Source organism: Taurulus bubalis (genome assembly GCF_910589615.1).
Source record: "Taurulus bubalis genome assembly, chromosome: 14".
Taxonomy (NCBI): domain Eukaryota; kingdom Metazoa; phylum Chordata; class Actinopteri; order Perciformes; family Cottidae; genus Taurulus; species Taurulus bubalis.
This window is the reverse complement of record NC_136602.1, coordinates 7412829-7430461: the sequence shown is the minus strand read 5'-3', so window position 1 is coordinate 7430461 and position 17633 is coordinate 7412829. Positions and strand designations below refer to the sequence as shown.

Sequence of the window (17633 nt, the reverse complement as noted above, 5' to 3'; positions counted from 1 at the left end):
AAGGGGAGCACTCGGGAGAGGGCGGAGTCTGTCTGGCTCCTCCATGCTGCGTCTGACCTAAAACTGGACATGGGCTGGTGTTCCTGGCTGCAGATGGGAATTACATGAAGATGGTTGAAACCCCAAGTGTGACGACTCTTCTTGCACGTCCCCGCTCATTTTCGCTCCTCCCGTAGGATGTTGTTACACAGTTGATTTCTCCCTCTCCCCTCTGTCTCTCTCTCTCTTTTTGCTTTCTCTGTCTCTTCATATGACAGAAGAGACACTGCTATCATTTGCATTGGCAGACATTGCAGAATCATAAGCTTTTGAGCCTACTGTTTAAGAGATAGAAAGATAGTTATATATTAAATTCATATTTATATATATATATAAATATATAAAATTATATTTTGATTTGTTTGTTTCCACTTAATTCCCAAACATGGTTTTCGTTGTGGCCTAGTGTGTGTGTGTGTGTGTGTGTGTGTGTGTGTGTGTGTGTGTGTGTGTGTGTGTGTGTGTGTGTGTGTGTGTGTGTGTGTGTGGTCTGCGTGTGTGTCACCTTTTTTGCCTGTCGACAAATTAAAACACAAAAAAGTCAAAGTTGCAAAAGTTGCACACAGTGCTCCCACACAGCAGCGTTCCAAAGACAGGGTTAGGGGAAATTCCAGCCTCACCTTCTTCTCCCCCTTTCTCCTCGACACACACAATCCTGCTTGTGCTACAACTTGTCTTTTCTATCTGTGAATTAACGTGTAACAAAACAAATATGCCTTTTTTTTTATTGGAACCCCCCCCCCCCCATCAATTTTGTTTTTTTTTAAATGTTTATTTCGATGTATATGGCTTTTTAGAGTACTGTGGCCGTGGATAAGAAAACAAGAAGGTGGGCATGACGTATACCTTGTACAGCAGATTGGGGGAGAGGCGTAGGTTTTTGGTGTTTCACTGTAGGAAGTATAGGAGACACTGTAGGGACAAACAAAATGCGCCCCGCCCCGCGTTCGCATCATCAATGAAATGGATGTCCTTAATTCTCTCCACAGCTCCCAGTCTTCATGGACTTGCCGCTGAGGCACAGGGTGGATGCTGGGGAAGCCCTGGTTTGACTCTTTTTATCGACCTGGAGTCCATTTCATTTCTTTCAACCCAAGCACTAATAAGTGATTGAAACAAATATATTTCAGAAAAGGCCTCCTCTTTTTCACTCTGTTTGAAACCAATGTGGGCATTGACAACGTGGATGCACATACTTTGCATGTGTATTTTTTTCTTTCTGTAGATGCATTTACAATAGGCTATAAGTACATACAGAACTGTAATATAACTTTTTTTTTTAATCATTCAATTGTGCTTTCTGAAGTGGTAGTGTTGAAAGAGAATAGACCTAACAGAGTTTACTGGCTGATTAATGTTCTTGTGGTACCCTTGCTCTTGATGCCATATGACAAATAGGTACTTGAATGTGTAGTTCTTTTGCGGTTGCGTTTAATGGGATGATTGATTTTTTTTTCTTTTTTGTTTGTGGTGGAGGGAGCGGGAGGGGTGGGATCTCTATAGTTGTGCATGTTTTGTGATTGAGGGAGGAGTGTGTTTTGTGTGTGAGATGTACTAATGTGGGCATGTTCAGTGTGGTGAAAACCCAGCGTTAGAGAGGAAAGGTGGATGATAAAAGAACAAGATGGATGAAAGTGGATCACGTAGCAGGATATTATTTGTCTTTTACAACTGAAGTTCAGTTGGTTAACCCCCCACATAGTTGATGAGGTTTTTTGTTTTACTGCATCTAATGTTTTGCTTTGTTCTGACTCATACAATGTATTCACACTAACACTTCCTGACTTTTTAACATTGTATAAGGTTTCACCACACTGAACACTATTTTTTTTTTTTAAAGGTTTATGTTTAAGATAAATCAGACACTGGGCTAGGAGATAAATTAAGGGAGGGAAGGATAAACATGAATTATTATTTTTGTATGTAATTTTCATGATTCACACTGATTCCACTGCATGGACAGAATACAAGCAGCACTGCAGCGTCACAGTCTCTCCTCATCAGTCATTTAATGACTAAAACAAGCTCATTTTTGTTCCCTTCATTAAAAAAAAAAAAAAAAAGTATGTGAGAATAATTATTGTTGTGGAATATAATCTCAAGGGAAGAATTCTCTCTTTTTCAAAGGAGACTTTGGTAGTTGGGTGACGCCTTAGTAGTTTGACCCTGACTTTTAGGATATGTTAAGCAAAGAGAATTTTGCCTCCCGACCGTATTGATATTCTGCAACGCTGGGGTTGAAATGACCGCGCGGACCCCCGAAGGGAGGCGGGATATCGGAAACGGCAAAAGACAGACGTGACATTCCTCATGTGGGCTTTTTAGGATGGAAATGAACCCTAGTACCCGTTGCCACCTCCCTCCTATGTCTAGGCACTCTTTATATACATACTGTTAGAGTTGACAGATTTACGATGGCGTTGATAAATTCCACACTTGTTTTTTTATTTATTCCAGTGCTTTTTAGCTCTTATAAAAAATGCTGTATTTTGAAGACCGAATAAGTTAATGATAAGCTGGTGTGCATTTCAGAGTAATGTGTGACCCACTCACCTTCAGGTTTATGAGTCAACACCATCCCTTCTTCCTGTACTCATTTCCCAGTATGCTATTGTGATGTTACAGACCATACAGTGAACATAAACGTCAATAAAAGATGGATTTAAGTTTAAAACTGTTTACACTGCTTTGCTTTTTCTTTGCTTTTTTTCAGTGGCAACTTGAAATGCCTTCTTTTTGCAAGCTTTCACTTTTGTGTTATCCAACGACTGTTTGTGCCCTGTGTGGTGTACATTGTTCAGTGCCAGAGAGCATAACAAGGCTTTGTAAAGAAGAACAAGTCACCATGGAGCTCAGAAAAGAAGTCTTTTCTCATGGCCTGGTGTCCCTGCAGAACAAATAATTACAATATTTGAATATTCAGCTTTGCTAGTTCTACATGTTGAATAGTATGTACTTAACAGGCAGTTCCCTTTGTCCCTGTGAAATTGGGTTTGGAATGTTTGTATTGTTGCAGTAGATATGCAGTCAATGTCCCAGCTAGTGGTGGAAAGTCACGTTTATACTCTTCAATTTGACTTCTGTAGATGCTAGTTAGCTACTTTGTTGATTGAGATTGTTCCTAATCAACAATTTACATTTAATATAGCGACTTGTTACATTTAATTGGCTTGAAATATAATTTGACTTTACCGTTCATACTTAGAGCTACATTTTGATGATACAACTTAATTTGCTTTTACTCGTGTAAAATCTTGAGAGGAGTTTTTGGCTGCAGTATTTTCAAAGCCGTAGCAAACGGTTTGACTAATGATGTGACGACTAGCGCTCCAGCCGAAAGTTGATTAAACTAACCCAGTTACCATATACACTTTTACTTTGCCATAACTTGCTGACATAAAGTTGGACATACTAAAGCTATAAAAAGTGCAGCTCTTGTTCTGCTGTAGATGTTTTAAATATTTCTAAATGTGTTATAAATATATTTACAACAGTTATACTTTATATCTCAATTCCTGCAAATGTTTCCTATTTGAGGTCAACAAGTCCCTTAGAGGTCGACTTTATCTTGACCTTTTGCCGACATTAAAACATCAAGAAAAACGTTTTTTTGTATGTGTGTAACAAAATAAAAAAGTGACTAAATGTCATGCTATTTAGATACATGTTTACACATACTGCACAATAGGATGGTGGCTAAAAACCCCACAGAAGGGACCATGTGGTAAACATAAAAAGAATACCAGTATTGGGCTTCTCTTATACCCAAATACTTCATGAATGAACATCCGAATTAACAGGATGATAATGAATTTAAAAAAATGAAGACAGCACACTGAGACAACCCTATGATAATACAATTGTTAAGTAATACAATGTCATCGTTATTATTGTAAACCGTGGTTATTCTGTTGCACCATTGTTTAAACAAGTCGAAATCTCCATTCCGCATTGGATCAAGCTGTACCTGACACACAGGGAGATGTGTGCTTGCTCTCTCCTACCACACACATCTCAGTCAACACTGCAACAAGTAATGTTAATCTCTACCCATTCCCATCCAAGTCTCCTGCTTCCCACATTCCTCAGGTGGCACTGTGCGTGTGCGCGTGTGTGGGAGAGAGCGTGCACTCTGGCCTCTAGCAGTTAAATTGTGCAATGTGCAGTTAGTCTGACTTCCTGAAGAAGAGCTAAGTCGACACCGTTTGTTTGCGAGTTTTCCCCTCTCCTGCGAACCCGATGGGTATTACAAAGGAGGCCGGCAGCGTGGAGCTGGGCGAGTGCACCAGGAACCCGGGGTACCAGGTTGTGGACGGCGTCGTGTCGGCGGCGGACGACGCCGGCGGAGACCCCGAGGAGAGGTGCGCCGCCGCCGCGCTGAAGCTGAACGCGGACGCGGCTGCGGAGTACACGCAGATCCAGCCGTACGCCGGGATGCCCAAGGAGGTGCTGCTGCTGCACTCCTCTAAGGCCCGGTACCGGGTTCCCCGGGAGATCCTGTTCTGGCTGACGGTGGCGTGCACCCTGACGCTGGTGGCGCTCACCATCACGGTGATCGCGCTGTCCCCGCGGTGCCTGAAGTGGTGGCAGGTCTCCCCGGTGTACCAGGTGTACCTGCGGTCATTCAGGGACTCCGACGGAGATGGGGTCGGAGACCTCAAAGGTAAAGATGCCCCCTGCCCCGCTGCCTCGGATACAGATGTGACTTTAATCCTCCTTTACACGTATTTATAGCCACACTGTGGTTATCATTTGTAACGGCTTTATTCATGACTATGTTGGATTTGCCAGGTTGTGAAAAATCCTCCTCCAGCAGGACACTTTATTTTGGATAGTTCTTTAATTCATCCGGTTGGCGTTCTAGAAAATACCTGCAGAGTATCTGGTACCAAAAATCTATTTATTAACATGGTATTAACATTTATAAATCTAGATCCGATGGCTTATTATAGAGTGTAAAGTGAGCCCACAAGCATTTCTTATACCAACACGTAGACCTATTTGTTTTGTAATTACCAAATAGAAAGGATAAACAACAAGCAGAAGGACTTTTCATCAAAACATCTCTTATCTCTGTCTTATCACGGTTCTGAATGACATAAGTAAATCATTGACTTTATTTAACCAGTAACAAAGACATTATTAGTTAAACTATTCTATTTGAATACAACTCTTGCACTTCTTTGTCTCCGGACTTGTCTTTGGCACCAAGTCCTCTGGTATCCAGCACTCATCACTGTGGTCTCTCTGGTCTGGCAGGAATTCAGGAGCAGCTGGATCACTTCCAGTACCTGAACATCAAGTCTCTGTGGGTCAGTCCTTTCTACCGCTCTCCCATGAAGGACTCTGGCTACGATGTGGAAGATTTCTTGGCCGTCAACCCGCTCTTTGGAACCATGAATGATTTTGAAGATCTTCTGGCTGAAATGCACAACATAGGTGGGTTACGTTCGTTTCCTCTACGTATGAACAGGATTGACGGTGGATCGCCGCTCGTCTTGTTTTGGGGGGTAGCAGAGTTGTCTTGATGGCAAGGGCCCATACTAATCTCTCGGTTCCCACCAGGTTTGAAGCTGATCATGGATTTCATTCCCAATTATACCAGCGACCGGCACCGCTGGTTCAACTTGAGCCGGGCCGCAGATCCTCACTACAAGGATTACTACGTCTGGAGCGACTGCAATGGCTCCGCACCGAGGCCTAATAATTGGGTGTTGATTTTCACTAAACCTTCACTGATGCGTTGCACTCAGCCCGTTCTCATTCCCAAATACCGACGCTTTGTCACGTCTCCGGGCGACTGATACCGAGGCACAAGGCACCTTTTGGCCTCAAGTAACTACAAAACCCGTCCCAGTCATTATCAGACGCTCAGAGGAAATGTTACAGTAGTGTGAAGACCTATAGTATAATGACCCAAAATATCCTCATAGGTGGTCAAACCTATGGTCAAAAGACTGGTCAAACACACCTGGACTTTCATCCAGGAGACCGCTGTTCATGTCCCAAAGTGTTGAGTTATTTTAAAGTTACGTTAGCGATGTTTGTGACATAGTTTCTGAACTTGTGTTACGTGCACGTTTACGTGTTTTTGTTGGGAATGAGAACAGGGTGTTGCACTATAAAGGTGTGACGTATTGGAATTTACAAATGTATGTGTTGGAGTTGTTTCTGCACTTTCTAATCCTCTTCTCCTCCGACTCCCTCCTCCTTTCTCCCAGGTGAGTGTGTTTGGGAGATCGGCGTGGACTTACGATAAAGTTCGAGGACAATGCTACCTGCACCAGTTCCTCAAGGAGCAACCAGAACTGAACATCAGAAACCCACATGTCCGCAAAGAGTTGACTGTAAGATTACGCGACCACACGCTTCTTTACCACATTATCTCTGCTATTGACTCATTTCTGAAAGCGTTTGGTTTTTGATGACTCAAATAACATATCTTATACTAGGATCTTCAGTCAGTGTCTTCTCCACTGTACCATGATTGTTGTATGTTATGTGTGATGATGGCCAGCTGATTACACATTAACATGAGCTAGTAAACCCTTGTGGGTTTTTAACTGCCAATTCACAAGTGGAGCGCAAAGAACAGCACAGCCTGTGCCCGTTTATTGTCCATGTTTATTCTGAAATGAGGGTCAAATTACACATAAGCAGAGTCTGACCTTCAGCACACGTTCTTTCCACAGTATTTAATTAATTAAGTTGATACTTATGATTCTATTTTAGAATATCATTCATTTCTGGCTGGGGAAGGGAGTGGACGGGTTTCGGATGGGTGCAGTGAAGTACCTCCTGGAGGCCGCACACTTGAGGGATGAACCACAGGTGGACCCAAACAAAGCACCAGTGAGTGTCCCCTCTTAGCGCCTCACTCTAATGGACGCTGTTTGTGACGGGCAGCAATGTCTGCCGGCTTAGTTCGAGCAGCTGTTTGTTCCTCGACACGGCCACCAAAGCTGGTAAGGTCTGTCTGGGATGCCAGCTGAAATTGATCCGTGTCAAATGGCAGAGCAGGTGGGGCCCCGCGTACGGTCACACGCTTTAGCTCCAATCACATTTTATTTCAGTGAGTGACATCCGAGGATGAGGAATTCTGGACTCCCACACAGTTTTAGTTATCATTTTGACGATTGACAATGAAAAAATACACATTTATTACATTTTTTTTGAAGCGATGAGACACTGTCCTCAAAGACTAAAGACCCATTTCCAGCCCCTTTCTGAGATGGTCACAAAATGTTAGGTCTGGCTTGTCAAGTTGAAGAGCCACTGCTCTTTTGTGCACTCGTCACCAAGCAGCTCGTCTTCCTCCGAGCTCAAAGTTCAGTTTTAGTTAACAATCTGTGTTGTAACATTCAGTTTGCAATTTTACTATGATATTCATTTGTTGAATGATACATTGTCTGATATGTCAGAGTGCAGATTTTAACGATCCGAGGGATAAAAGTAGCCCTGTGGGCCCGAGCTGCTCCGCTGAAGCAGTACTCTCCGGTGTAGCTGGCGCAACAAACACAATCGCCCGCTGAGTGGGAGAGTTCATGGTGTTCGTGATTCATCATTCCTTCATCTGTGGCTTAAATGTCAGGTACATCTTGTTCCTTCAGGAATTGAAAGGGACTTTTTGTACCATGGAGACTGAAGTTATTTCTCACAAAGGACAGATTAGTAGAAAAGAGGCATATTTTGGTGGATTAGCACGTCATTGGGAATTACTTGCCACTTGAGAATAACTGACTCTACTGTCGACAGAGAGCTCTACTCACCGCTGCATTGGCCGGCTACTCATTTAATAACCCACGCCCAGGGGTGCTTTATGGGGCAATACACAGAGATGTTCATGCAATCTACAAAAAAAAGTGGAAGCACTAAATTGCAATAAAGAGTCACAGCTGTGTGCTTATTGGGATATTGAGAAATGTATCACAACCTTCAATCATCATAACTGACCAGCTATCAGTGTTCTCATTATTGCTTTAGTGCCAGTTGTGTGCTTTATTGCCTGTGTGCCGAGCGGTTTACTCATGTAACAGCATGGCTAAACTGCCGCCTCAGAAACGTGTGGGTTGTCCCTGTGTTTAACACATTAGGTGTTTAGGAGCATTATTTCACTGTCCTTGAAAAAGCATATAAGCACTGAAGCAGGTCCCGGGCTTGTTCACTTAAAATCTTTTTATTATTATTATTAAACCAAAAAGTCTGTATCACTTGGCCTTTACTCTCTCTATCAGATTTGTACTGATTTCCCATGGCCTGGCCTGTGACCCGGTGCTTAGGCCTGACAAAGGAACACATTTACACCCAAGCTCTCATAACCCCCAGTGGGCAGAGGAAAACACAGTTGAGCTCTCTTGATCCACTATGGTGGATGATCTAAGGGTGGAAGCTTTACTGTGAATGGCCCACTAGTGCCCAAAAACCATACGCAAAACCAATTCATCTAATAGGCCTGACATCCAATAATAGCTACATTACCTCATATTTATTTACATTTACAACCACCCAGGAGTCTGTGGCCTCAGAGTGGGACCTCTACCATGACCACACCACCAGCCAGCTGGGCCTGCATGACCTGCTGAGGGACTGGAGGGCTGAGATGGAGGTCTACAGCCGTGAGCCTGGCAGACACAGGTACGGGAGACATACAATTTGGACTGGGAATGCTCTTACCTACTTAATTTTCGACATATGTTGATCATGATGCCATAAGGTTCACATAGCTCATCATTCGTGATTGTATTTATTATGCAGTTCTTAAACAGTCCTGTGTATTGTCTTACGTCAATGTAACTGAGTTTCACTACGGTCTATACATATGACGACAATAAGGTGAACTTGACACATAGTAACAATACATAATTACGAGCATTTTTTCAGATACAAAATATCCCTCTTTTCTACAGGTCTGGAACCTTTTCTGGTATATATATATATATTTCTACTTTAGTTATTACATTCTTAAATCCTTGTTAAAGGCAAATGAAAGGGGATGAAACTGAAGTTTTAAATGTTGACTGGCTGAGGATCACAACAGCATAAACAAGTTATTGATCCACTTCAGGTTCATAGTGACGGAGTCTTACGATTACGACGAGGTGGACAAGACCATGATGTACTATGGCACGCCGCTGGTTAAAGAAAGTGACTTCCCCTTCAACTTTTACCTGCTGGACCTGCCTCAGAACACTAGCGGCTTGTGGGTTCAACATCTGGTCCAGCTGTGGATGGCCAACATGCCCGAGGGACAATGGGCCAACTGGCTGGTGAGTCAGGAGTCCGCTCACTTTATCTATACATCCTATATCCTTCACTTTGTTAACTTTTCTCTTCCATAACCCCAACCTGTCCACTTCACCCTGCCTTCCTTCCTCCCAACGCATCTCTCTCTCACCTCCCATGTATTTCTCTTACCTCCACTGTGTATAAGGTTGGGAACCATGACAAGCCTCGAATAGCCTCCGCTGCTGGTCAGACTTACATTCGTGTCATCAACATGCTGCTGCTGACCCTCCCAGGCACGCCCACCACGTACTACGGCGAGGAGATCGGCATGGAGAACATTAATGTCACAGACAGTCAGACACAGGACCCTGCTGGCAAATACAATGCGGTCAGTACTCTGCATTCAAGGAAAAAGTACCCACTGTAACGTCACAGCCATGGCCCTTTTAATTGCTGATGTTACAAAACAGGACGAAATGTGTTTGGACTCTTATAGTGACATAATTGTATCCAACTTGTATCACAAAATACACACTGGAAAAAGGCAAATTCATGAACATTCATTGTCAAAAGAAGCTGAAGTGCTTCAATGATTCCTGTCCTTTCACCGCAGAGTGCCAGTCGGGACCCTCAGCGGTCTCCAATGCAGTGGAGTGGTGACATGAACGCAGGCTTTAACAACAAAACCAACATCACCTGGTTGCCTGTACACCCTGACTACGGAAGCATCAATGTGGAGGTACAGAACTCTTTCAATGCTGTTCAACTCTGGAGAACCATCTGGCATTAATTTGCATCGTGTATCCGCTCGCCACTCTTTCTCTTCCAGGTCCAGAAGGAAGACGAGGGGTCTGTTCTGGCTCAGTACCGCTTCCTGAACACCCTGCGGCAGTCAGAGCTCCCCCTTCAACGCGGATGGTTCTGCTACGTCCACGCTGATGCCAGTGTCTTCTCTTACCTCCGCGAGCTGGACGGGCTGGACCGAGCTTTCCTCATGGTGCTTAACTTTGGTAAAGAATCTGCCGTCACAGATCTCTCCTCTATTCGAGAGTTACCAGACCAGTTGAAGGTGCTGAAGAGCACAAACCAAGTCAGCGACGGCAAGGCGTTACAAAAGTCTCGTATCCCGACGGAGGCAGGAGAGGGTTTGGTGATTCAGTTCTCCACCAACACTCGGTTTAATCCAAACCACCCAGAACAGTGCTACATCTCCGAGAAGGCCTGCTATTTGGGTGTCGTGGATATACTTTATAAATGCTAATATGAATTATATTATAAATATGATGGCACTCAATTATTAAAGTTCACAGCAGCAATCAAACAATCAAGATTCTTTTTTTCACGTCTCCTCTATACAAGATTGATGTCATATAATAAAGAGGACCATTGCTGATACATTCACTGTTGATATTGATTTGGGCACCATTGTGTCATCATATTTGTCTTCATAATGGTATATCTTTAGGTCATTGCTGTGAGATTCCTGACTCCCCCCTGGTAGATGTGCTATCTCTTCCTCCTGCGTGGAGGCCGAGGAGGGTCCAGGCCCAGCTCTGTGTATAGGAACGCTAGCGTGAGGGCTTCCTGTGTCGGGAAGAAAAGACGGAGGACATTTCTCAGTCTGTACCCAAAAACTCAACTGATAAAACTAATGTTAGTGTTCACAATGTGAGAAAAGGGTTGGGCAAAATGTTAAATACAAAACGTCCTGAAAACCCCCTGATCAATCAGGCATTTTTTTGTGATAGCACATAGTTAAAAAGCTCAACACATTTTCCAAAGCTTCAAATCCCTTTAAGACCCAATAGGCTGCATTACCTCTTCCAGCATCAACTCAAAGTCATCTGGTCCGTGGTGGTTTGCTCCAGGTTGAATGTTCAGAACTACGTTTGGCGCTGGTTCACATTCTGAAAGAACACGGAAGAGACGGAGGTCAAAGGCAAAATGGGGGACATTCTTTAAAACCTCCTCCCCTATTGTATGCCCACTTTCTCTGCTCTCCTTCTCTCTGTCCAGTTGTCCCAAATCTTCTCCCTTTCTCTGTCTTTACTCTCTCTCTCATTCATGCTGCCAGCTGATATTGCCCCTCTTCTCGAACCCCAACGTATTATCCCCCCCCCCCCTTCCCGTCTCTGTGGTGCGGGCTGTTTCACAAGTGCGGTCTTGACCTTGACAGCTCCCAGTCTGTGGCGTCTAATCTCTTGCTCTGATACACTATCTCTTTACCATGCTAATGGGCCTGCCCACCCGCCTGCATGTGTCTATGCCATCAGCACTTTATCAAAGACTCCGGAGAACAGAGAGAGACAGATTAGGGAGACATATACACACATACACAGAGACGTAAGCTGCCTGGTGCATGTGTGTGTGTGTGTGAACAACAGGAAAGTGAGAGAGAGAGATGCATTTGAAACAAGAAGAGTGGAGGCAATGCAAGAGAGAGAGAGAGAGAGAGAGAGAGAGAGAGAGAGAGAGAGAGGGGTGTAAAGAGGAGTACCACCAATGTGGTGTAGGCAGATTATAAGTGAGAGGGAGCAAGAGCCTGTCTAAGGGGAAATGAGAGCAATTAGCTGACACTGACACATACACACACACGCTATACTACAAGGTGACCTATGCTATACTTTGGTCACGAACTTCAAATGCTGTTCGCAGTTTCCCCAGACAGACAAACAGCCGGCCATACGTCGGTTTCTGCTTCCTCTCCAGACATGCACACTGACACTACTATTGGGAGCTGACCCTGAACTATTAAAACCTCTGATCCAGAAATCATACCTAAAAGGATGTGGGAACAATTAGGAAATCCATTCCGGAATGCGCACACACAGAAAAAATTACACAAACACACACATTTATCCAATAGCATGCTTGGCTGCAAAACATATCCATCTTCTGTATGTAATCAACAAGTGACTTCGCTGTTGTTATAGTGTTAGAGAGTGTGTGTGTGTACGTACCAGACTTTGGTTCACCGGTGAAGTGTGTATGAATGGCGTTTTTTAACTGCTCAGTGTATCTGAGGACACCTGCCAGAGGAACCCTGGGATCTCCGCTGTATGCCGTCAGCAGAATCGATGGGTAGCGCTAACACACACACACACACACACACACACACACACACACACACACACACACACACACACACACACACACACACACACACACACACACACACACACACACACGTGGTTAACACCTATTAGTAGTTGACATTATGGTGTATTCCCTCAATCAATATCTGCCTACCAGAAGGCCAATTTACATTGCAGGGCAACTTTTATAAGAATAAAACTATATGGTAGCCTATAAATCCAATTGAATCGCATAATACAATCTTAATCACAGCAGAAACAGAAAAACAACTAAATTGCATTCCAAAAGGCATTTCTACAGCCAATGCACACACAAAACTGCAGCTACATTATTTGTGGTTTCACGCTCTTCCTCGCCATACCTGAGGGGTAATGTTGTGAAGGGGACAGTAGGAGGAGATGGTGAGTCTATGTTTTGGGTTTCCTACTGGGTCCCCCCATTCTTCTCTATCCTCCAAAGTTAGAGGCAGGCTGGGATCCTCCATAGTTCCCAACACATCCAGGAAAGGAGCCTGACCACAGGAATAGAGATGTCTTTGGATGTGTGTGTGTGTGTGTGTACACCTGAGTGAGGAGATTGTCCTTCAATTTATATTTAACTCTTAAACATTGGCAAACGCCTTCTTGTTAAAGTGTTCTTGAGGAAGACACAGAGTCCTTAACATTCTTACAAAGCATAATACTAAAAGCTGCACACTCCAAGACGCAAGTACACAATTCTCAGGTGATTTAACAGCTTACCTGCAGCGTAACAGCACGCATCAAGTGTGGGTGTCTGTTGCACAGCGCTCCCACTGGCACAGCCCCAGCACTGCAGGCTGTGAGGGCAGTGAGTGAAGGAGATGAGGCTCCTAAAGAGAAGAGGTGATGGAGACAGGCTTGGAGGTCCTCCACTCCTCTCTGCTTCCCCTCGACACGAGCTTGTCTTTGCCAGAACAGGCCGCGCTCTCCTCCACCTCTAGAAGTTGTAAATGACAAAGATTCACTTCAACGCAGAAGTTGGAATTCCAGACTTAATTAGCCGTCACAGACAATTTCAAGCAATGTCCTGCCACACAACATCAATACACAATTAATGTGAGCACAGGAATTACTTACATCAATGCCTCTTATCATTAAATAACCTGCTGAGCCAGTCAGGTTGCTTTTTAAGCTGCTGGAGAGCAAATACGTTACCTGATGTGGCAGTAGGCCAGAGTCAAGCCCTGCTCCAGCAGCAGCCTTTTCTCTGGGCAGAACTCCATGTTGAGATCTCTGCCATAAGCCCCGTAGACATGGACCAGTAGTGGCGCCTGGCGCAAACTCTCCACAGGATTCGAATGAAACAGTGTCACCGGCACCAATGTACCATCCTACAGAGGACAGGCAGAGATGAGTAGACGTCCCAAAGTGTTAAATTATCTTGAAACAAGTCACCGGCCCTTCTATATGTTGAGTTCGACGTGTATGTGTGCGTGACTGAATGTGTACTATTGAGGTCTTCTGTCCTTGGTGGCTAAAAAAGCTTTATCAGTGGACACGTGGACCTCAAGACAAAATGCTTACCTCCCTGCCGATAGTGTTTCAGTGTGTGTGCAAACTGTGCATGCATTTTTTATATCAAGTGTTCTCACTTGGTTGCAGGCCTCTAAGCGTGTGGTGGTATAATTTCCCTGGCTCTCTGGGGAGGTCCCATCTTTGGTGCCTGATAAAAGTAGACCGTCCTCAGGGTATAGACAGTAGGGCACCGGGAAGTGGACTGGAGATGAAATCAAGAACTCAAACACACTGCGTTGGTCTGCCACACCTGGTTTCTTGGTCTGGATGGCACAGGCCCAGGAGGGGAGCTTGGGAGTATAGAAATATAAGAGTATAAGATATTAATACATAAAAGCAAGATATGTGTAGATTTGAACAAGTGTATATTTCATGTATTGTCTGTATATGTGTGTTGCTGTGTGAAATCTGCACTGTCTGTGAAAACAAATCACATTAAATACTAACTAAAAATATAAAAGCAATCCAACACAAAAACAAGGAGAAAGAAAAAAAAGAAAGGAAAATGGTAAAGATGCATGACTAACAGCAAGATTGCCAGCACGGAAGTACATTTTCAGTCACACTGACCTGTACAGTGTATGCCTCCTTGGGATGGGTCAGCGGGACCACAACCAGGATGAGCTCACCGGCTGGTGTTCTCGCAACTACCACACAGTGGTCGCCGACCACATCCATGTCTTTGATTGCAGAGCCAGGGCCGGGGACAAACAAAGGCTCCCATGAGCCCATGTGTGGCTCTGAGAGAGGGGCCTGCACAACCTATTTTTTTTTCATTTTAAAATTAAAACATTGAATATTTATCAGCATGTTTTTCTCAATCCAAAGTTCCAGTGAACAACAGTAAACGAGGCGTGCCAACATACAGAAACCTTTTTTTTTTTATATTGTAAGTTCTGAAACACCATTTCCACGTTGTATTTATGTGAAATGTATGCACCCTCTAAACAGTGTATAAACTCTACCTGATATTCTTGTCCTGGCCCTGTGTTAGTCAGTATAATCAGACACTTTCTCCAGTGCTCCACGTGGTACAGGAGGTCCAGCTGGCGGGGCTGAACCAGGAAGGGCTCTAAATGGGACGCTGTTGTATCAATTAGCAGCACCTCTGAACTGGTCCTGCTGCTGCAGTTGATGCTCAGTATCTGTCTGTCTCTTGAAAGGGCGACCTCCACAAACACACTGGGGAGGTGGCAGTATGTCAATTAGAGATGCTGTGGGAGCAGAGGCAGCTTAGATGTAACATTACCTACACTTACTCAGGATGCGTTTCCTCATACACAGAAGTTATCCCGCTTTCGCTTGAAGTCAAGTCCAGCCGAAACGCTCTGCTGCAGCGTAGATCCTCCATAGTTGTGTAAAACAGGACCTCGTCTGTGGCCCACTCTTCACACATGCAGACACAACAGTATCCTTTAATTTTAGCCAGGGCACTATTACCTCAAGCTATTTAAAATTATTTAAAACGTACCAAAGCTCAAGACTTTATCCAGTGTGAATACGACGCGTGGGGGATCCAGAGGTCTCATCCCAAGTCTCACAACCACACACCTGGATTGTCACAGGACACTCATCAGAATCTGAACTAATTATTGCAAAGTACGTTACACATTAAAGGAATTTGACTTGGTGAAATGTGCATAACAATAAACAAAAAACACAGTGCAATAATAACTCATACACCAATTTTGGAAAATTTGCCAGTTAAAGAAAAACTGCTTCTGAGAAAAGGATATTTTGTGTGTATATTTTACCTCGGCTCTTCTCTGTGAGTAGTTTTTAGTGTTGCAGCCAGATGCTTCTCCTTTGGGGACAGACGTATTCTCTGGACAGTCCACTGAATCCTCTGCTTCCTCTCTTCATTATCAAGTCCCGTCTCCTTCTCCTTCTCCTTTCCAGAGACTTGTCCTAGATTTAGCACCTGCTCTGGCACCGGCTCGCCTGCAAACGGGGAGAGGAAACTGAGCCAATCATACAAGTTGGAATGACACCATTTCTCATAATGGAACGCATTAAAATGTTGCAGATGCAGCCGTGGGGATAGGATTATATAAGATAACGGTAATGCAGTTTTGTAATCTTGCTTTTGATTTGCCTCCTGTTCGCTTTAAAAGTGTTTTTAAATTAAATCTCCATGGATGAACTCCAGTCTTTTGGAATTCAATAATGTCACAGGTTTCCCGTTCCCAATTATCTGTCTTTATGAATTGTTGGCATTAGTAGTGAAGCTACATCCATGTTTTCTGCTTACTCTGTCTCTGGTCCGTTCTGTAGATGCCATCACTCTCAATGAAATACTCATGGTGATGTCCGCAGACCTGTGTCAAGAGAATTCACAGTGGAACCAAAAGGCTGAATGTTCGTGTCCTTTACAACTGAGGTTATATTCAAAATCATTACGAAATAGTTGGAAGCTGAGGCAGAGGGCCGGCCTTACCGGTGAGTGATCAGGTACGTTGGAGAACCTGCGGTACGTTGCCTTCAGTCTCCTGTTGAAATACTTCTGCAAGTCCTTGTACCTCTCAAGTCCAGAGCTGACATGATCAATTGATGAGTTTGAAGTGTCCTGAAATAGAACGATGTTATAAATTATGGAGAGACTTTTTCACACTTTAACATTTACAAATTACAATGGCCATTACTGTTCAAATATGTGAATCTTGTGATGGAGCAAGACACTGAAAGTCTAAATAAGATGAGTATTATAATGTATGTTTTTCTAATATATACACATTGCTGATTTTGTTTAAGTGTAAGCTAATGCAGCTGAATGAAGCCTGCCTATGTTAAACATGCTATTGTTGGATGTTAGAGTACTGAACAATGGTAGTTTTTACTATAGTTAAATGCACTACAATGATTGCAAGATACCTAAATTATTCCCTAGTGTCATGTGTCTGTTGGTTGTACATCCTTGATTTGGTAGGGTGGTGTCATGAGTCATGACATACTTTCCAGTCAACAACTACCCCTTAGTATTATACCATAATAGCACTACTGTATTATTAATTCCCTGTAGCTTATTTCCGCGTGAGTGCAGTGAGCCACATCCAATGGTGCTGGATTTCAGCCCTGTGCCCTCATCTGTGGCTCAGTACAAGACTAGTTTTGTCCGCCTGGTAAAAAAAGACACCGTGTTGAATAACGTATGAGTTAACGATATCGATGAGGCAGCAGAACGGTTGGTAATCTCACACCGAGCCTAAAGGTGTGCAGAAACAGCAGCCCTGACGTTAACTGAACACCCTTACCGACGTGCAGCAACGTTGGACGGACAGCGAGAAACTCCCAAAACGCTCCCAAAACCGTAACCGAGCCGGTGAGCGCAACAGAGAGGAGAGAATGGCCATTACAAAGACTTAATTTAGGTTCATCATCTAGCGTTAAGTGCACGCGCACTAGCTGCGATTATGTGGTTTTAAGAAGCCAACTGTCACTGCCTGGTTAGGCAGTTAACCAGTATCGGCCATCACGACAATAATGACCCGTTGACAGTCTGGCAAACGAATTCTGTACACGTGCATGATTTCCTAAACAAAGCCCACTGTGGATGACGTAGCGGGTGAAGACAGACAAAAGTAATCGAATTCAGACACGCGCAACCGTCGGTTTGGAGGGGACAATCCGGGATTGTTGTTTCGATAATCCATTGCTATGCCTCGAACGCCAAAAGTGTACGGAAGTAGCATGTTTCCATTGTGGGTGTAACAGGTGATTACAGTCAAGCGTATCTGCGAC

At 43.9% G+C, this 17633-nt stretch overlaps 2 protein-coding genes across 2 annotated transcripts; one reads left to right on the top strand and one right to left on the bottom strand.

Moving 5' to 3' along the window:
- The first annotated feature begins 4458 nt into the window (after positions 1-4458).
- slc3a1 (solute carrier family 3 member 1) lies at positions 4459-10736 on the top strand. The gene is made up of 10 exons (XM_079229599.1): positions 4459-4702; positions 5299-5478; positions 5605-5750; positions 6261-6386; positions 6772-6891; positions 8549-8673; positions 9104-9305; positions 9470-9652; positions 9878-10003; positions 10094-10736. The coding sequence occupies exons 1-10, from the start codon at positions 4474-4476 to the stop codon at positions 10523-10525; spliced, it is 1869 nt and encodes a 622-aa protein (XP_079085725.1). The 5' UTR covers positions 4459-4473; the 3' UTR covers positions 10526-10736.
- On the bottom strand, positions 10724-17245 carry prepl (prolyl endopeptidase like; the record flags this gene model as incomplete). The annotated part of the gene is made up of 15 exons (XM_079229470.1): positions 10724-10848; positions 11083-11171; positions 12225-12351; positions 12722-12871; positions 13101-13317; positions 13536-13711; positions 13973-14185; positions 14466-14657; positions 14861-15077; positions 15155-15281; positions 15367-15446; positions 15650-15836; positions 16147-16213; positions 16333-16461; positions 17147-17245. The coding sequence occupies 15 exons, from the start codon at positions 17243-17245 to the stop codon at positions 10771-10773; spliced, it is 2148 nt and encodes a 715-aa protein (XP_079085596.1). The 3' UTR covers positions 10724-10770.
- Positions 17246-17633: the final 388 nt, after the last annotated feature.